Source organism: Ursus americanus, chromosome 8 (assembly GCF_024610735.1).
Source record: "Ursus americanus isolate L20-20 chromosome 8, mUrsAme1.1.p, whole genome shotgun sequence".
Classification (NCBI taxonomy): Eukaryota; Metazoa; Chordata; class Mammalia; order Carnivora; family Ursidae; genus Ursus; species Ursus americanus.
Window position 1 is genome coordinate 29,528,520 of NC_142134.1, and position 21,753 is coordinate 29,550,272.

General features: G+C 37.4%; 1 protein-coding gene and 1 long non-coding RNA gene across 2 annotated transcripts in view; one reads left to right on the forward strand and one right to left on the reverse strand.

Moving 5' to 3' along the window:
• Positions 1 to 1,008: 1,008 nt before the first annotated feature.
• LOC148109545 (uncharacterized) lies at positions 1,009 to 5,249 on the reverse strand. Its single transcript, XM_087863927.1, is given in 3 exon segments — positions 1,009 to 1,201; positions 1,367 to 2,667; positions 5,202 to 5,249. Coding segments are annotated over 3 exon segments (1,542 nt in total).
• A 10,824-nt stretch (positions 5,250 to 16,073) lies between these two features.
• LOC148109546 (uncharacterized) overlaps positions 16,074 to 21,753 on the forward strand; it is a 76,683-nt gene continuing 71,003 nt past the window's right edge. Inside the window, exon 1 of the long non-coding RNA XR_015725452.1 lies at positions 16,074 to 16,193. This is a non-coding gene — a long non-coding RNA (uncharacterized LOC148109546). The remainder of the gene's footprint in view (positions 16,194 to 21,753) is intronic.

Genomic DNA, 21,753 nt, shown 5'->3' on the forward strand with positions numbered 1-21,753 from the left:
AAGCAGAATCAATAACAGAGGGTAAATTTGATATAGTATACGTCTCAGGAGTGAAGCTTAAATTCCTATGATTTGAACTCTCTAAGTGATATTTTGCTTTAATATCCAATTTTGCACTGAATCTCTGAAAGACACACTGAAGAAACTGATAAAAATCAAGAGCTAATAAAGACTGAAGAGTCTCTCTACCTAATGGAACTCCCTGGCTTTTAATATGGAGCAAGGCGGCCTGGTTTCCCAGATTTAACAGACGCAAATATGGGTTCTAAGGAAGCCAAGGTCAATAACAACCTGTTCCACTGCAGGGATACTGTCTGCCAAGGGCTAAGCTAATGTGGAATGAAAAAAGCAGAGAGAGTTCTAAGTCATGTATAGGAAGGCAGTAAGGAATAACTCTACATAATTTTCTGACAACCACAACTATTTAGTGGTTATTCTGTGTCAGGTACCATGTCAGGTACATCATTGAATTTAAATTTCTCAGCTATTTTATAAAACGAGGCATTACTATCATTTTCATACATGAGGAATTTGAAGACTGGAAAGGTTGCTCAAGATTATTCCACCAATAAATGGCAGGAATAAGACTCAACACTAATCTGACTCCCACACCTATACTTTTAAGCAATTCACAATATTTCCTTTATCCTTTTCTATCAGAACAAATTAAATTAGAATTTTTCAAAGAAATCCCTGAAACTCCACTAGTTTCTTCCCCCTCTCCAACCCCAATACTAAGCTTTTAGCCTCAATGACTCTAGAAGTGTTTGTAGTTGTACTTTAAATTATCTGATTCTCTCACTGAGCACTTAGCGGAGTCAGGCAGTGGCGGAAAAGGAGGGTAGTACTTTAAAATGACTAGAGAGTTCTTTTCTAATGAAATCATAAAATACTTCATAATTTCACTTGCTTAATCTTTACTGTCTTTCTAAATACTCTGGAAAATTATTTTAGAGAAAAAAGGCATAATCATGGAGTTAAAGAACAATACAGTTTAGAAAATTGTATTTAGTTGGTGGTAGAGGCAGGTTTTGGAGTGGGGTAGGTAGGTGCTGTAATTTTAGAATTAGAGGCATCAAATTATTCATAATAGTAATAAGATTCTGTAGTTTCAAATGTGTAGTTATTATCAGGGTTGGTGCTGTTGTAGGGAAGTTCTGTTGTTTCATATCCTGACTCAGTGGTCGTCCTGAGGGCCGTGATCCCTTCTGTATCAGCTGCGGATGAGGCGTTGGTGGGAGCAGTGGCATTTTGCACCGTAGAGGCAGACGATGTGGTGGTAAAGAGAGTTGCAGCTGTGAACGTGATGGTTGTGTTGGAAATTATAGTTGGAACTCCAGCGGTTGCGTGTACAGTGGTAATCTCTTGTGTGGTAAAAGGAGTTGTTCGCATGGTGGCTGTGAGAGGAGTGGTAGTAACAAGGGGAGTTGAAATCTCGGTAGTTGGGGCATTAGATGTGGTTGCAGCAGTGGGTGGAATGGTGGCTGGAACTTGGATTTTAGGACTGGAAACTGTGATATCAGAAGGAGTTGTACTTTCAGAGACGAGAGCAGATGATATTTTGTTTGTGGTTGTAGTGGAGGTTGTGTGGGAGCTGATAGTGTGGGGAGTCGTGGTGGCAATGGCAGCAAATGGTGTCGTGTTTAAGACTTGGGTTCTGGTACTTATCACCTTGCTGGTTGGTTGCACCTGTGGTTGCGGGGTGGGGATGTAGGGAGGTGGATATAGCTTGCCTGGGGAAAGAGGTATATGTGGATGATGGTGGTGTGATCCAGGTTTATTTTGAATGTGTGGCCTAATACAAGGCTTAATTTGTCCAGGTACTTTAATTGGTGGATTTGGTATCTTTTGACTAAGTGGATGTGGGTGTTGTCTTCGACTAGATGACTGTGGACGTCTTCCTTGACTTGATGGTTGTAGACATTTTCTTGGATCTAGTGCCTGTATATATTTTCTTCCACCAGGTGGTTGTAGATGAGTTTTGGTGTGGCGTCGTGTATTTTGGACAAGTGCTTTTGGATTAGGCTTTCTTTGTCTAGTTCTTCCTCTAGCGAATTCATTTAGACGTGGCTTGTTTAGGCCAGCTTTTTGTAGAGCGTGTGGATTAGGATTACGCTTGGTTGGTTGAGGTTTTTGCTGAAAAACTGTATTTGAAGGAGATTTGAATGGTTTGATCACTCTTTTAACAGAAGAATTTGGAGGAGATTGGGATTTTTGAGGCTGTCTTTTAGAGTGTGATAATGGACCAGGATGTAATGAATTGGGTCTATTGTGAATAGTTGACTTGAAATGGGGCCTTTTTTGAATAGGGTTATTTTGATAAACTTGTGGCTGTCTAGACCTACTTTGAGTTTTTGAACTGTGCTCAGTTGGACCTAGTTTTGGTTGGCTAGCTTTATTTGAATGAGTTTGTAGTTTTGCTAGGTTTTTTGGGATAGATGACTTTGAAAGAAGTTGCTTTTTAGGAGGACGTAACTTTGAATTGGTTGATCTACTTAGTGACTGGCCAGCTAAGTTTTGGTGATACTGAGGCAAGTTGGATCTTGGTGGATTTGGATTTGGAAAACGCTTGACTTGAGCGGATTGTGATCGAGCTGGCACTTGACCAGGTGAATGCAACTGTCGTCTTTGATTGAACCCATTATTCCTTTCTTGACTCTGACTGGCCTGAAGATAGACATAGGCAAAATCAGTCATACTTAATATCTCTATTGCAAAATATTAAATTACAAAGAATTAAGAACATTTGCTCCTAATAGTTATGGTTCTGGCTCATAAAAAAAAAAAAACCACTGTATTTAAACAAGTGAGTCTGTCTTTCTTTCTTTCCTTCTGTTCAATATCTCCTAGTGAGATATATAAGATCTTGTCACTGGCACATATGAAGATGAAGCCTTTGGCCATTTGTGCATATTATGTGTATGCGTGTACTCAATGTTGTTTTTCTAGACGATCTTAAAAAAGTCCCTCAATTTGAATTAATTTCTCCTTCTTCTGTAATTTTGTTTTTATTTCTATAATAGTAATCAGGACCTCATGTTACAAAATTAAGTATTTATCTAAATTATAAAGTTCTAAAGATTCTACAATAAATTTAAACTCCCTGGAAGAAATAATTGTCTTTTTTGCCTATCCTCATATCATCTTAGTATAATTTTGGTACTTATCAGACCCTGAATAACTTAGTCTTGAATAAGCTATTCTTTCTTTACTGAAAAAGAAGTTTAATTTAGGATAAATTATTCATATTATTTAACAGTACAATATTCAAGAAACTCTTACTTACATGTCTCAAAAAAAATTGCTGCTGATATATTTGGACCTTGACAGAGGAACTCATATATGTTACTATAATCATCCACAGTTCTCCAGTCAAAGCTTTTAAAAATTTTCATATGATCTCAGTCTAACTCATTTGTTACATAAAATTAAGCGTAGACAATTTTTCACAAGTGGAGCAGTAGCTGGTAGAGATGTGAGGGGAGTTGATAGAGGTTTTCTTTGTTAAAATAGAAGAACAAACTTTCATGTTGTTGCGAATAATCTAGTTGAGAGTGAGAAAAGTGATGAGAGTGGAAAGAAAGGGAGTTTTAGGGGTGATGCCCTTGAATAGGCAAGAAGGCATGAGATCTAGTGCATGAGTGGAAAGGTTGGTCTTAGCAAGGAATTTGGACTGCTCAGAATATATAGGTATGGCTAAGAGTAGGTGTATAGATAATGGTGATAGGAACTTGTGAAGGTTCATTTTTAGGTGTTTTTATTTTCTTGGTGAAATGGGAAGTAAGTCACCAGCTGAGAAAGAGGATGGAGGAAGAGGTTTTGGATGTGTGAGAGGAGAGGGAAAGGGGCTAGTTATCTAGAAGAGTTAAAAAGTGTATGGATGGGAGGAAAAGCAAGGAGGGCTAATACTGGTAGACCATGAACTCTAATTTGGCTAAGGAGAAAAGTGAGGACACAATGGAAGTTAGGACACCGATATAGGCTTAGAGGATTTAGAGCACAAGAGGGAGGAGCCTGGAAAGACTGAAGTGTTTGTTGGGTGGATAAGATCTTTTGAGATGGCAGGATCAGCAACTGAGAGGATAGAGTTTGAAAGGATTTTCAATTGAAATCACCAAGAATTAAGATAGTAATAACATCAGAGAGTGATAATGAGCCAGGTGCTAAAACCCTGGAGGAATGAGGACCAGCAACCTGGGTCAGTTGATGACTGAAGCTGGATAGGCTGGTGGGTCGTATAATAGATGATGGGAAATTCAAAGCTAGTGGTTTTCAAGAATGTGGGAAGGAAGAACAGGCTGGAAGCAGTGATCAAAAGCAAGGAGTTCAGTCATCACAGCTACAGGTCTCGTGGAGTGAAGGAAGAGGGAAAACACCAGCCCCCACTTGAGAGAGGTACAGGGGAAGTCAGTCTCTAAGGGAAGAGCCTGATTTCAGTTAGCATGAGATAGGACTGGGAACATTTAGAGAAGATGTTTGGGATGTAGGGTCTATCAAATTCATAGCTTCTACTATGATTTCTAGCCCATGTGCTACGTACAGGCTTTTAAACCTGAACGCCCTCACCAGCTTTCTCGTGGAGTTCTGAACTACTGCCAGTGTGATGAAATGAGGACAGGTGGGGGAAAAAAAGGAAGAAAAGAGAAACACTTAGAGGGGTGGCTCAGTTGGTTAAGCGACTGCCTTCAGCTTGGATCATGATCCCAGGGTCCTGGGATGGAAACCAGCATCATGCTCCCTGCTGCCCACTTCTCCCTCTCCCTCTGCTGCTCCCCCTGCTCGTGCTCTTTCACTGTCTGTCAAATAAATAAATAAAATCTTAAAAAAAAAACAAAAAACCAACACTTAGTTGCTTTTCCCTTAAATAATTATCCCAGAGCATATATATCTAAATGAAATTCTTCTTTAGTCACTTGATACTTTACATTCCTGTTTCAGCAGTGCTATTGTTCCAAAGTAATTTTTGGAACCTTTTTTCTCTTTTTCTTTTTTTTGAGTACTTGCTCCATGGCTGATTTATTAAGTTCATGCAAAAATTTGAATCTTTTTTTAAAATCATCATATTGATTATGCATGATTTTACTACAGTGTTTAGAATCAAAAATAAACTACAGTGAAAATTTTAAAAAGATGATTGCAAGTCATTGTCCACTACTAGAGTTAGATAAGGTTGAGGAATCATTGTGATTAACGGGACTTACCGAAAAGCAGAGGCTCAGTACCCAAAGAATTTGGAATATGATTTTCATGTTTAATTGTTATACTCTGCAAAAAGCCAAAATGATTATTCTGTTAGTCACACTGAAGCAAGATTGGAGCAAAATTTTTATTTACTCAAGAGGCATAGCTTGGAAAAGTTTTAATATTTATGATAGGAATGAATCTTTTGATGATGAAGATGAACAATATTTATAAATAAATGCAAAGACCAGCCCTTTATTTTCTTTTTTAGGGCTCATGAAATAAGAGCTCAAATAATTCAAATACTGATATTTTTGTAAAGAGCATTTTTTTCCCCCTGCAACTAAAACCTGTGTGTAAACTAAACTCCTTTTATCTTATGAGGACTCCCGTATGTTTGCAAAGAAGAATCCTCCAGACAAAGTTAGAGGATATTTGTGCAATACATCCTACCCATCTCTAAACAACCAAAAAAAAAAAAAATCTATACAAAAAGTATTTAAAATCCTGGAAGACTATTAGTAAAGTATTGATTTTACTGTGTGGTATAATTTTAAATTATGCATAACATTTCTGCTATCCACCAGTCATTTCTAGACAGATATGGCTATCTACTACATAAACAATGAAATGCATCATCATTTTCTTATTTGGGTTGAAGATGCAAATTTACCTTCCTATGTTCTCCCAAATTAGTTTAGATTTTTACCCATATAAAAGACAATTCAGTTTAGCTAATTTTGGACAGAAAAAAGTAGAAATTGAAATGCTCACTCACTTTGTAAAAAAAATTTTATTTATTTAAGTAATCTCTACAACCCAGTGTAGGTCTTGAACTCACAACCCAGAGATCAAGAGTTGCAGGCTTTTCTGACTGAGACAGCCAGGTGCCTCTGCTCACTCCCTTTTAAAAGTTAAACACAATGAGGGCAGCTGGGTGGCTCAGTTAAGTGTTTGACTCTTGATCTCAGCTCAGGTTTGGATCTCACAGTCATGAGTTCAAGCTACACACAACGTGGAGTCCACTTTAAGGTATATAATGTATATACAATGTGCATAAAATTCTAATATAGTTAAGAAATCATTAAAACAAAACTTATATAATGGGATATTATTTAAGAAGTACAGAGAGATAGAAGCTGTGATGGGGCGCCTGGGTGGCTCAGTCGTTAAGCATCTGCCTACGGCTCAGAGCGTGATCCCAGAGTCCTGGGATCGAGCCCCACATCAGGCTCCTCCACTGAGAGCCTGCTTCTTCCTCTCCCACTCCCCCTGCTTGTATTCCCTCTCTCGCTGGCTGTCTCTCACTCTGTTAAATAAATAAATAAAAATCTTAAAAAAAAAAAAGAAGTTGTGAGAAGAGGATAGAGGAAGTGTAGGGGAAAGCAGAGCAGGAAAAAAAGGGGAAAAGACTAGAAAGAGAAAACAGTGCCTTCAGGAGGGTCCTGTCTTCCCATTGTATGTGTCCTCCTTGAGCAATCTCATCCAAGTGGGGGCTTCAGCTGCCAGCTGTATGCTCTTGCCTCCCAAATCTCTACCTATGCAACAGAGCTCTCTCTGAGCTCCAAAACTGTATATCCTGCAACCACAGGATTTTCCCTTCGCATTTCGAACAGGAACTCCAAACTGATATCTGCAAAATTAAACTAGTAACATGTCCATCTCACCCCACCTCTTGTCCTTCTATAGCCCCTTCTGAAGGAGTGACACTACCATTCACACACTTGCTTAAAGAAGAAATTTGAAAGTCATTTTTGACTCCTCACTTGTCAAAACTCCTCTTCATTCCATACTTCCGCCTCACATTTCAACAGGATTCATCAATCCTTCTCTGTTCAGTTCATTAGGTTTCCTGATCCTTTCTGCCATATTCCATGTTCCCATCTGTAGTTCAGTTTTTCACAATTTCTTAATGTACTGTATAATAGCTTCCAAACTGAAGCCCTCCTACTCTACCTTCACCCTTCCTGCAACTCCTTTCCCTTTGTAGCCAGAACGTGCTTCCAAAAATGTGAATGCCTTCACGGTGCTCCTCTGCTTAAAATCCTTTGTTTACTTTCCACAGCTGCGGGATGAAATCCAAACTCTCTGGGTGTACAGGGTCCTCCGCATTCTGTCTAATATTTTTTAAAACCAGCTATGCCAGCATAAAGGACTGGCAGTTTTCTAAATACGCTATGTTCTCACTGCCCTTGGTGCCCTTACCTGGAATCTGCATTGGCTTCTCTGTCTCCCATTGCTCCCGTGAGTAGATAACTTCTACTCAACTTTTAAAATTTTGTTTGGCTATGGCCCCTAAGCCTTCCTGTGTCCTCACATTACGCCCAATACTGTGCCCTGAGCTATACTGTATTATCTACTCTTGTCCCCAGACTACCCCTATGGATGTCCAGACTGAGAGTTTCTTCTTCTTCTTTTTTTTTTTTTTTAAAGATTTATTTATTTATTTGACAGAGAGAGACAGCCAGTGAGAGAGGGAACACAAGCAGGGGAAGTGGGAGAGGAAGAAGCAGGCTCCCAGCAGAGGAGCCTGTTGTGGGGCTCGATCCCATAATGCCGGGATCACGCCCTGAGCCGAAAGCAGACGCCTAATGACTGCGCTACCCAGGCGCCCCTGAGAGTTTCTTCTTAAGATTGGAACTTAAAAACCCCAAATCTCCGTATTCTTAGCGTCTGGCAAAGTACCTCACGCATAGCTAGCACTACAAAATGTTTCCTCACAGAGTGCAGGTTGAGAGGGAGAAGAAGGATTGGTAGGTTAGGGAGAAAATATTTTAAATGCTCTTCTACTTTTTATTTGAATAATGTACCCTACTCTTTGAGGTAAGTTTCAACTGTAGACTAAACCTTAGTGTTTTTTTTTTTGTTGTTTTTATTTTTACATTGTAAGATGTTCATTATTTCATTTTAAAGTTGAGTTTTTTAAAATGAAATTTTTTTTTAATTGAATTCTGAAGATTTTGCACACACGAAGAAATGACTGGGGTCCTATACATGACTTTCTAACTTCAAATATTTCAGCTAGTTCAGTTACTATGAAATCACATTTATTTTTTGAGAGATAACAGCTTCCTGAAGATTATATTTACATAGGTGTTTAATTATTGCAAGTGTTTGGTTAACTAAATTCATTTTCGATCTTGTAGACATAATAAATGATGGGAATAAAAAGTCACAGTGAAAAAAGACAGTAAAAAAGAAAATATTTTGTTCCTGTTCACTTCACGTTTGGCTCAGATAAAAGAAGCCACAGAACATTTTGGAGGTTTTTCACTATGACATTTATCTGACAAGTGCTAACTTAGTTTGCTTTCTATTACCTGTCCTTTCTGGTGAACATCACAGAAAATTAAGCTATCCTGGGAAGAACATTTTATTTAAAGGAAAATTGGATGAAACTTATTGCAAGTCTATTACATGGCAGGAGTATGTGATGCACTAAGAATCCATGAGTGAGCAAAGCAGATTTCTTCCATCTCAGAGAACAAGTTAGGGAGCCAAGCAATAATTAAATAAAGACACAGATACCCAATTAGAAATGGTGATAAGTGCAATGAAGAATAAGTACAGGTGCTATAAGAAGGTATGTAATGGGACAATTCTGATTGAGATGGGTGAGGAATGCAAAGGGGAGACCACTTTGGTGAAGTGACATTCATGCTGACATCTGTAGAGTGAATAAAGTTAGCTAGATAATGAGTATAGGAAGAGGGTTAGAGGCAGACAGACAGCTAAATTTCAAGAAGTCCAGTGTGGCAGGAGGATAGTGGTCAACAGGAGGAGTGGTTGAGATAAAGCTGGAGAAATGCCAATGGTAAAACTTATTACTTATTACACAGGGCTTATTAAACCACGGTGAGGCCTCGGATTTTGCATTTCATTTTAGTTGCAAGAGTTGTTCCAATAGAACTGTTTCAAAATACAACAAAAGCTCTTTTCTTAGCCACATTCAGTTGAAAACTTTAAATCTTCTAAAAAAATATTCGTTTATATAAGTAATCTCTATATCCAATGTGCAGCTTGACCTCACAACCCCGAGATCAAGAGTCACATACTCTTCTGACTGAGCCAGCCAGGTGCCCTGAAAACTTTAAATCTTAAAAAATATCATGTCCCACCTCTTTCTCTTAGGGCACATTTGAGTTTTTGGATTGGCTGCAATTAATATCTTCTGGCATTTCTTATAGGTACCCTTTATTAAGGACTCTATTGTAAACTGAGGAATTTTAGGTAAATTCCAAAATGGACTGGATATTTCCAAATAGACACATACTTACCCTGTTAGGAGCTCCTTCTTGTCAGGTTGATTCTTATCAGCTACTGTATTTAAGCATCCTCTTGATGGTAACTAGAAATAAAAAATGAGATTAAGAAGGAGAATTTATAGGAAAATACTGGTGATTATGCACAGTCCTTTCACTGGATTTCTCTTGATGACAAAAAAAGTTTGATGAACTTATTTCTGGTCTGATGATCTTTTCTTAAACAATGGGTAGTTGTGAGTAGATATTGGCAGGCATTCTTTTGCATAATTTTTTTTCTTAGGCAAATAGACACTCATATTCTTCTGATGAACAGATTGTACATTCAAGTCCCTTTTGAAAAGTCTCTCAACTTTTTTGAATACCTGGGCTGTGTCTATGGGAGGACCTTTAGTTGACGGAAACTTATTGTCCTTGGTGTCTTTTAATATTATTTTATATAGTATCTAACACGCTTTCAGGAGGAACTAAAATATCAGGAGAATTTAAGATTGTCCATTCTCTGGAAATTATGTCAAGGGGTTAAGTTCATTGATATATATATTTTTTATTATTAACATATAATGTATTATTTGTTTCAGGGGTACAGGTCTGTGATTCATCAGCCTTACACAGTACACAGTGTTCATTGATATTTAATATTAGTAAGGTAAGCATGCTTAAAAGGGATAGTAAATATAGATAGGAGCTACTTACCTGTGTCATATCTTCAGCCATTACTTCAGAGACAGTAAATAAATTCCAGAGACAGTATAACGTCTTATGCAATGACGCAGGGTCTTGACTCTCTAGTCAAATGTTTGAACATCGGTACTTGTGAAAAATTAAAGTGAAACGAACTGAATGAAATAGGTGGGTTGTTTATAATATTATATTTATAACATTAAATGCCTAAATTTGTTGAGGCAGTTGTGTGGGAGAGTTAAATTCAGATAGATTTTACATTAACACAAGTTATTTCTTCCCGTTTAAAAAAGTGTGATTCTTAACTATAACTTTTAGTATATTTTTAAGTTCTTATTCTGTGTTATATGCATATCTCTAGCACTGTAAGGAAACTTAAAGGGAACAAATTCGACCAGTTATCCATGTTTTTATCTAGGATGGATTATTTTGAGAAAAGAGTAAAATCATTAAAATAAGCCAGACTATTTCCTATCCTGTGACCTTTGTTCATGGAGACATTGAGAACTAAGGATAAATTATAAGGAACATCGCAATAGTTTCTATTCCACTTTCCTTGGTAGGGTGGATTGTAGAAAGGTTAGACAAACAATTTGTACTTTAGAGTAGGTTCATTTGGGACGAGCATCTTAGTTATTGATTGATGCTAATATGCTTTTGTGTCAAATGACTATTGAACTTGGAGAGGCTGTTAACAAAACTTTATAGGTTTTGCATTAAATCTAACCGTCACATTGGCATTTCCTTTTTCTTTTTTGTACAACTCCAAAGGAATTCTATACAACTGTAGGAATTCTAAACAACTCAAGGAATTCTAAAGTTCAGACAGGCCATTCTTCATGTTGGAAGTTGTTTTAACAATTGTGGGCAATGTTTCATTATTTGTTCAATTCATCTGTGCTCAGGTGAGAGAGAAGTTTCTTAAATTAAGCAGAGGGACCTCAGAGAAGTCATGACACTAACTGCACCTCCTTAAAATCTCCAGGGTAGAGTGCACCCACCTGGAGATATGTGTAAGATGATCAATTAAATGTGGAAAGAAAATTCTAGAACTTAGCCTTTAATTAAAAATAAAAAATGAAATAAGCATTACTGGTATCTAATGTAGGTACTGATAGGTCCAAATGTCAAAGATTCATATGTCATGTTTCTATCGAGGAGCCTTGCTTTTTGTTGGTTGACTATTGAGTTAGTATACTAGGGGGCATGTCACAGTATTTTGTTTTATTTGGTAATATGTGTAGTGAAGATATATGTTGAGAAAAACAAGAGAGTTTTGTAGCACGGAGTGACTAATTCACTTTCAGTGTATTGTAATGTAATATGGTTTAGGTGTGTTAGATGAAGAAATTTATCAATTATATTGTTTTAATTAGTAAAATCTTTAGAATGCCTTTTTTTTTTAATGAAATATAGTGACAATGAAAATCTTTCGGACTGGGTGACTCCGTTGCTTAAGTGTCTGTCTTTGGCTCAGGTCATTATCTCAGGGTCCTGGGATCTAGTCCAGCATTGAACTCTCTGCTTAGCAGGGCACCTGCTTCTCCCTCTCCCTCTGTCCCTCTCCCCACTGGTGCTCACTATCTCTCTCTGTCAAGTAAATAAATAAAACCTTAAAAAAAAAAAGAATCTTTGTTATGGCACGGAGGTTTGATAGTAAAGTTTTAGCTAAGTGTTTAAAAAGGCTGTCAAACTTAAAGTTGAGATGCATTTTCTTTTACAAAAGGCTTTAGATTTTCTAAACTTTTTCTGGGTTGCTGTTGGCAGTAAGCAATGTTTTGATTCTTTGAAAAATTAGAAGCATTATTAATATGTCTCTACAAAGTAATTCTTAAAATGAACATAAGACGATGAACGAAAAAGTAACTGTTTCTTGAGTACAACTTGTTTTATGAAAAATACTATTTGTAAAATATGTTTGAGAAATATTTCTATAAGTTTTGTTGTCAAAAATTATTTGTGTCTCCTACATAACCTCTCATATATATATATATATGCTTAAAAAACTAGGAAAATAATACCCTAAGCTATCTGAAAACCTTCCAAAGGAAGAGTTTCAGTGGGTTTTAAAACAATTTGTTAAAAAATGCAAGACCATCTCACTGGTTTATGAGTAAAACTGATTGATATTAGGAAAAGGGATATAATTAAAAACTTACAGACTTGGCGTATAGGATGGAAAACAGCTGTCATGAGTCAGCAGTCACAGCCAATCAAAGCTGGGTATGAGAATTTGGTAAGAACAGCCCAAATATTCTGTTTGGATCTATACTTACTTGTGAGGTCATATGTGCAGCTGTGACTGCCTATAAAGCCTATTATTAAAATAAGATAAACATAAAAGCAAACTTGAATTTCTGTATTGTATAGTATTAAATAAATATTTAAAAAAAGTAATAGAGTTAATTTCATTGCTCCCAGTAAGGTAAACTTCTTAAAATTATGAATGTATTTATGAAAAGTATTTGTTATAACTAACAAAATAAAAATGTAAACTTTGGGTTTTCTTCCCCATCTTTATCTCATTTGTCTTTAATTTCTTCTTCCCTCATTCTCAGAGGAGACTATTACCTTTATTTGCCTGGTTCCTCGCCTTTTATAATTCAGAATCAGGAGGCCTATTAGAGAGAAACAGGACCAGTAGATCAGAAAAAGGGGTAAGGGAAACTCAAAATGAAAGGACGCTTGGGCTAATATATTGGGGAAAGATTTTTGGGGCTGGTAGAGAGTACAAGAGAAGCCTGGAGTAGGGATGATATCTTCCTCAAGGTTCTTCTCAGAGCCAACCCCGTGCCTGGCACATAATGGGTGCTCAGTAAATATTAGGATAAATGATGCACAATTAACTTGCAGATTAAAAACAAAACAAAATGAACACTTCAACATTCTCGTTAGCCTAATTGAATTCAAAGAAATTTTTTAAAAAGAAAGTCTAGAATTCGATGTTTTGAAAAGTGGGGTGCAAAGAACCTAAATAAAAATCTGTTTCTGAGTTGATGTGTGTGAGAATTATCTTTAAAAATTCATGACAGCACTCTCTTCTGTTCAACAGAAATTCTACTATGCGTTATTTTTGATGCTCTTTTTAAATAATATTCTACTTTTCTAATGAGAAAATCAGAAGGATTACAACAAGGGAAGTGTTTCCCCTTGCATAACCTAGTTATAGCTACAGTGCATTACTTTGGTGTAATGGTGGCCTCTTAGCACACAACCAGAGGTCACAGAATCAAAAGACTCACAGACCAAATTGGAAAGTTCGAATCCCATGGTTTATTAAATCAATTTAAAACACTTGTTGAGGGGCACCTGGCTGGTTCAGTTGTAGAGCATGCGACTCTTGATCTCAGGGTCGTGAGTTCAAGCCTCACATTGGACGTGAAGCTTACTTAAAAATAAATGAGAAAAAAAAATAAAACACTCGAGAAGAAGAAAGAGATGGGGCAGGTACAGCACTTCAGATAGGGTTCAGGTAGGTGGATTCCTGTGTCACACAACACTCATCTATCCTCTCTTTGACACACCCCTTTCCAACTGATGGCATTGTCACAAAACCAGAGTTGTGGTTTGGGCCAGGAAGATCAACAGGAGAGTGACCTGGGCTGGTTGTGCTCCTTTCCTTCTCAAAGAGAGGCAGGGAAAGTATGCCTGGCTATTGTGCAGCTCACCAATTAGCCTGCTGAAAAACTATGGAGTTTAGCACATATGGGGCCCAAATGGGATCATATAGTGTCACCAGGGGGTGGCTGAAGAAGAGATGACAGCTGTCAGCCTAGAAGTACCATTGTCATGACTTGGTCTGTACATCTTTTTCTATCTCTAAATAACATTTTTGTTTGTTCCTCATTATTTCATTTATTCTACCTTTTAGCATGTCTCACAGGTTACTAAGCTGTTTGCTATCTATATTTAACACATTTTATGAATTCTGCCCCTATATCACAAGCCATTTACTTTTATCTATATTTAATGTAGGCAACAGACCTCAGAGATATTGTAAATTTGATTCCAGACCACCGCAATGACGTGAATATTGCAATAAAGTGCATCAAACGAACTTTTTGGCTTCCCAGTGCATATAAAAGTTATGTTTACACTCTACTGTAGTCTATTAAGTGTGTAATAGCATTATGTGCAAAAAAATTGTACATACCTTAAAGAAAATACCTCATTGCTAAAAAATGCCAGCCATCATCTGAACTTTCAGTGAGTTGTAATCATGAATCACAGATCACCAGCAGCAAACACAATAGTAATGAAAAAGTTTGAAATATTGCAAAAATTACCAAAATGTGTCACAGAGACACGAAGTGAGCAAATACTGTTGGAAAAACTGCACTGATAGACTTTCTCCATGCAGGGTTGCCACAAACCTTCAGTTTGTAAAAAACAGAATATCTGAAGGGCGATAAAGTGAAGTCCAATAAAAGGAGGCATTCCTGTACTTTGTTTTGCCTAAAAGCGATTATGCTAAATACTGCTTATGGATTTCATCCACTTGGTTTGTTTTTCTTATCTTCTATGGCAGTATTGAATATTCTCAAATAATGCAGAAAACACAAATTACACAATCCCTTTTTTATGAGTCCCAAATATCTATGCAGTTGACCTTGAACAACATGAGTTTAAACTGTGTGGATCCACTTATAAGTGGATTTTTCCTTTTATAAATACACTACAGTATTGTACATGCATTTTCCTTTTTATGATTTTCTTAATAACATTTTCTTTCTTCTAGCTTACTTTATTGTAGGAATACCATATCTAATACATATAACTTACAAAAATATGTTAATTGACAGCTTATGGTATTGTTCAAGGGTTAGCTGTACCTTCCTTTATGATTGTGTAATAACTAATGTCTGAGAAGGTGCAATTAGATGATTTTAAGACTGTACCTTTGATTATTACCTTATTGTCAAGAAAAACTGTTGGAATTTGATCATCCTGTGACTTTTATGGGTGAGTTGCTTTCTTGGGCAATACACAGATATGGATGGAGCAGGTGCTGGTTCTCTACTGCTTGGGAGTCAGTTTTCTTTTTCTTTCTGGCTCGAGGGAATGTCTTCTGGTGTGGGGCAAGCTTTTCTCTTTCAAACTCCATTCGCAGTGACTTAGGCTTTTGGAAGTAAAAGCCAGTAAGACTTATGGACTGTTTCTGCTGTGATAAAGCTTACAGCCTGCTACCTGACTGAATATGCATGCAGCAAGGGAAAAGAGAAAAGAAATATAAATTGATAATCTGAAATAATGTCCAGTTGGTGTCCACTGAGGTGAAGTTGTAATCATCTGGTCTGAAGGGTCTGAGGAGGCTTCTCTCATGTGTCTGATGTCTGATGCCTTGTCAGAGAGGGCCGTAAGGGGCCGTCTACCACAGCGTCTACGTAAGACCTCTCCGGAGCATGGTGGTCTCAGGGAACTCAGACTTCTTTATTTCTAGATACATATTTTTCTGATATTCCTGTAAACTGCCTTTTCTTTTTTAACTGTGATTTCTTCTCGATAGCTGCTGCCTCTTTTGGTCTCTGGCGCCTCAGTGACAGAAGCTGCCGCCACGGCTGCCTATTTGCAATGGGTGGGCGTGCACAACTAACACATTTTCCTGATCAAGAGGAATAACCCGACCTCCGCACAGCACCCAGCCCAGTAATCTGCAGACCTGGACCTCCTTCCGCTACATTGGGCTATTTCACCGCAAGACTGTGGGCTCAGAGCTGGCAGCCGAAGGCAAAGGCGTCCGAGGGCAAAGGTGTCCTGGTGGTCACGAACTGAAGATGGGCCAGGAGAGTCTCCCACCTCCTACCTTCCACCACCATCAACAAGAAGGCATGCGCAATGCTAGCACCGTCTGTCACGTGATCTGCAAGATCAGGAGGACAGGTACCGCCCCTGCGCATGCCTGCTATCCCTCCTGCGCAGCTGCAGTGACGTCCTGCGTAGCCCGAAGCGGCGGGTTTCGTGAAGGGATCGGCCGCTTTTGGAGAGGCAGCTAATACCCTTGCTCCCCCAGAGCAATAAAGATGTCAGTTTTTCTCGACAACAAAAACAAAATATTTGGAAATGCAGGTAAGTCTTACTCTAGGCACCTTGGTAAGTTTTCCCATTGTTTTAAATAATTCGCCCATAGTTTAGTTTTTCTATAAATATGACTATGCCGTGTGTAAACAATAATTTTATTTCTTCCTTTCAGACTTAGGTCTAATTTCCTTTTCTGTCTTATAGCACGGGCCAGACCTTCAGTGCAGTAGCACACTTGTATAATACTGAAATATAAAGCAGGTGTATCTAGGGGTGCCTGGGTGGCTCGTGGGTTAAGTGTCTGACTTTTGATCTCAGCTCAGGTCTTGATCTTGGGGTGGTGAGTTCAGGCGCCTCTTTGGGCTCCATGCTGGTGGGAGCCTACTTAAAAAAAAAATAAGTAATGTTTTCCACTTACAATGATTTTTTTTTCTAGATTAAAAAAACAGATATTCTCCAGCTTAAGGGAGTTCCTTTATATTTCTACTTTAATATAAATTAAAAAAATAAGCCGTGTTGAACTTATTAAATGCTTTTCTCCCCTCATCTATTGAAATGATCATTTGGTCTTTATTTTAACATCTCTGTTGCATTGAATTACATTTATGAATTTTGTTTCACATTTAACCGTGCTCTTTTTGGAAAGAAACTCAATTTGGTTGTTTCTTTAATAATTCTTTAATGGGATTTTGGTTCCTAATGGGATTTGGTTCCTACTGCTTCCTCCCTCCCCCCACCCCCATCTCTTTATGAGTGAAATAAGCCTATAATTTTCCTTTCTCTGTTTGGTTGAATCATGGTCGAGTTGGGGAGATTTCCCTCTTTTTATCTTAATGTCTGGAAGAGTTTGTATAAAATTGGACTAATCTGTATAACTGACAATTTTGCAGACCTATTTTCTTCCCTGTAAAACCTCTGGGCTATTTTTTTCTCTTCAATTTATATAATAGTTATAGGGCTATTTGAGTTTTTTCTTTTTGAACAAATCTGCAAGATATATTTTTTAGGAATATCTCCATTCAGTAAGTTTGAAAAATTGTTGGTATATATTTGTTCATGGCATTTTCTTACCTTACTTTAATGTTCACTTTATGTGTAGTTACTATGCTTTAACTTACAATATTGTTAACTTGTTCCTTTTCTCATCTACTCTTGGTCTGTCTTACTAAAGATTATTTTTTTAGTTTTTGCTAAGAACTAACCTTTGGCTTTTAAATCTTCTCTGTTTTATCCTTACATTCTATTTAATTAATTTTGACTCCTATTTATTGTCTTTTTTCTATGTTATTTGAGATTATGCTGTTGTTCATTTTATAATTTCTTAGGAAGGATGTTTAATTCATTTTAAAAGAGAGTATGAACTTTACTACAGTATTTGACCTGAATATATATATTTCAGATATATATTTCATATATCTTATAATATCTCTTGGGTTTTTCTCTATTCTTATTTATTTTTTTAATTAAAAACTCTTTTTTTGAACAACGTTTTGCATAGTAGAACTCTGTGTAACAAAGCCTTTGAGTCTTTGAATACCTGAGATTATTGGCCTCATATGCTGATGGCAGTTCGGTTAAATATAAAATTCTGGGTTCTCTTCCATCAGTACTTTGGAAACACCACTCCATTGTCATCTTACATCCAGTGTTGGTAATGAATTATGTGAATATGATTTTTTTCTTTCTTTTGAAAGCTTTTATAGTTTTCTCTTGGTTTTAATATTAGGTCTTTTAATGTATCATTTCCCTTTTACTCTGAGGTCTCTCGTCTTTTTAAAGATTTTTTTAAAAGATTTTATTTATTCATTTGAGAGAGAGAGCACACACAGGAGGGGGCAGGGGAGGGGAAGAGGGAGAGGGAGAAGCAGGCTCCCCACTGAGCAGAGAGCCCAACGCTGAGCTCTATTCCAGGACCCTGGGATCATGACCTTAGCTGAAGGCAGATGCTTAACTGACTGAGCCACCCAGGCGCCCCTCTTTCCTCTTTTAAATCTGAGAAATACATCTGTATTTTCTCTTCAAATATTGTTTTTTTTTACCCATTTTTATTTTTCTTTTTTTCAGGGAATTCCGTTAGCTGGATATTAGCATACTACTTCTAGCCTCCGTATCTCATACTTTTTTTTTGTTAATACTTTCTATTTACGTGTTCTTGTTTTTTCCTTCTGGGAGATTTCCTCAATTTGTTCTTCCACTTTGCTAATCCATTCCTCTACTATATCCATTCTCTGTATCCCAGTGTTTGGGCTCTTTATTTCAATTATCATATTTTCATACATAATATTTCTGCTTGCTTTTCTGTTTTTTAAATTTTTTCATATTGCTAACATCTTTCCTTATTTCTTTTAGTAATTTTTTCAAGATAATTATTTGTCCATTGTTCTAATAGTTCTGCTTCTGATAGATGAAATATTACAACATGTATTTTTTTTTGAAGTAGTTGTGGTCCTCAAATATTTGGTGATTTTTCTTATGAGCTCAGTTTTCCCTGGTAGTATGAGCTGCTTTGCCAGTCAGTGCTCCGTCCCTGACAGCCCGAAATTGCTCAGTGTGTTGGGGGTGGGGTGGGGTCACTGGCCTTTGAATCTGTCACTCATAAAGCAGGTCTCAGGCTAGAGAGCCACTCTGCATCACACAGAGGAGCAACATTAGGAGGAAATGCATCTCAAGTTGTAATTCACAGCCCTGGGCCTTGGAGGGGAAAGGTGCAACTCCCCAAAGTTACTTAGTTCCTATTGTTTTCTTCTAACTTTTCATAAGCTGCTTTAGATTGGGTTCCCCAGGTAACAGGCTGAGATGAGGATTTGTTTGCAGGAATTTATTGGAGTGTGGTCTCAGGAACAATATCTGCAAGGAAGTAGGGGAAGCGGGATTGGGCAGGGGGAGGAGTGAACTGTGATGCTATTGCAGCAGGGGCTTTAGCTTATCCCACAGTGAGGAGAGACCTTCAGAGTGTTTAACATTGAGGCAAGGGGGCTGGAATTTGGTACCATCCTCTTATCCCCATTGACCAGTAATTGAATGCAGGCTATGACTGTGTTTTTTGGTATGTTTTCATGTTCAGCACTGTTTTCTGGGGGTGGTTTCAAGTTTGGTTGTGGTCATTGAGATGGCTTTAGGTTGAGTGGTGATCTCAGGGTGGTTTGGGTTCAGTGATGGTCTCTCTCTGTCTCTCTTTTTTTTTTAATTTTTAGAGAGAGAGACTAGGAGCACAAGTGGGGAGGGGCAGAAGAAGGAGAGAAAGAGAATCTTAAGCAGACTTCTTGCTCAGTGCGTAGCCTGATGCGGGGCTCGATCTCATGACCCTGAGACCATGACCTGAGCGCAAGTCAAGAGTGAGATGCCTAACCCACTGAGCCACCAAGGCATCCCCAGTAATGGTCTCCTGAGTGGTGTCATGTTGGTTAATGATTTCTGGAGTGGTTTTGGGTTTTGCAGTGGTTTCTGGGATTGGTGTGTTTTCAGGTTTAGCAATGTTTCCTAAGGAGGTTCAGATTTAGCACCGGTTATTGGGTAGTTTCAGGGTCAGTGGTTGTCTCAGTTTTTTTTTTTTTTTTTTTTTTGATGGTAAGGTTTACTGGTGATTTCAGCTTCAGCAGTAATCTCTGGGGTAGTTTTAGTTTCAGGGTGGTCTCTGGTGATTTTAGGATCAGCAGTGTTTTTTGGGTAGTTTATTTCAAGCCTTGGTCTCAGGGGTGATTTTATTTTCAGCAGTGATTTTTGGTGGGGTTTCAAGTTTAGTGCTGGTTGATCGGGTGGTTTCGGGTTCAGGGGTGTTATGTGTGGTAGTTCTGGGTTCAGTGGTGATCCCTTGGCTGTTTTCAGGTATAGGAGTATTTTCTGGAGGTGGTTTTAGGTTTGGTGATGGTCACTGAGGTTGTTTTGGTGTTTTGAGTTCATTAGTGGTCTTTGGGTTTGTTTTTGGTTTGGTGGCAGTCTCTTGTGTGATTTTGTGTTTAGTAGTGGCCTCCGGGTTGGTTTTGGGCTCAGCAGTGATTTCCAGTATGGTTTCAGAGTTAATAGTGGTGCCTGGCATGGTTTCATTTTCAGCCACAGTTTATGGAGTGGATTTGGGTTCAAAGGTGGTTTGTGTGGTGTTTGTGAATTCAGCAATGGTCATTGAGGTTGTTTGGAGTTCAAAAGCCATCTTTGGGGTGATTTTGCATTCATCTTTAGTCTCTTGTGTGATTTTATTTTTCAGCAGCAGTATTTTCTGTGGTAGATTCATTTTCAGAGGTGATTGAAGAAACTTGTAGAGTAGGTTCAGTAATAATTGGAGTGCTGGTAGATTTATGTAGAATGCTAATAACATCTTGGCCGCACAGAAAGGAGGTGGTAGGTGCTTTTGAAGGGATTTTTGAAGCAGTTATTTTATTTTGATTATGAAAGACAGAGTTATCAAGATAAATTATACGACCTGAAAATGGCATTCGATATGGCTTCTTACGAATTTTTTTTAGGTAGATGGTTCTTTTCTGGTTTAATTTTTTTTGTAAAGGTAGCAGTCATTTTCCAATGATGTTTGTGTGATATGTGTGTGAGTCAGTGAAACTGAATAATTCCATTTTTATGCATAAGACCATATTTTGAGAAGAATAAAGTGTTTGGTTTTGTTTTTCACTGAAGACATCCTGTGTTTTCTTTCTTACTCTCACTAGGCTGTGAGAAGAGAAAGGAGACTATTATTCACGAATAAAATAATTATTGAAATTTAGATGACTCAAACACCATTTAAATTTGAATTATATTTTTATTATTTTAGTTATTGGTGAAGTACATCACACATACATAAAACATAATGTATGTATATTTCAATGAATTAAGAAGGCAAATACCTGTGTAACTATAGCACAGATAAAGAAATAGAACATTGCTATCATTCCAAAAGACTCCTTTGGCCCTTTCCAATTTTTATTTTTCCTTTCTCCTCAAAGTTAATCATCATCCTTACTTCTAACACTTATGTAGACCTGTTTTTGAATTTTGTGTGAATGTAATATACAATATATAGTGATTCGTGTATGGCTTCACAAAATTTATTTGTGTAGATTTGTATTAATTAATTAATGTCTTAATTAAAAGAAAATATTTCTTTATCCTTGTTTTTCCTAGATTTGTGTAATTGTGTTTTTTGCCTTTATCATAAGTAAGATTAAAAGACTTACCTTTTTAAATAATTTTTTTCAAAGAATCCATTTTGGACTTATTATATTAGTTTTTATTTTGTTGTATCATATACTAACTTTCTTTTCTTAAAATTAATTAATTAATTAATTAATTTTTTGATGTTTTTTTATTACATTATGTTAGTCACTATACAGTACATCCCTGGTTTCTGATGCAAGGTTCGATGATTCATTAGTTGCGTATAACACCCAGTGCACCATGCAATATGTGCCCTCCTTACTACCCATCACCAGTCTATCCCATTCCCCCACCCCCTTCCCCTCTGAAGCCCTCAGTTTGTTTCTCAGAGTCCATAGTCTCCCATGCTTCACTCCCCCTTCTGATTACCCCTCTTTCTTTATCCCTTTCTTCCCCTACCGATCTTCCTAGTTCTTATGTTCCATAGATGAGAAAAATCATAAGATAATTGTCTTTCTCTGCT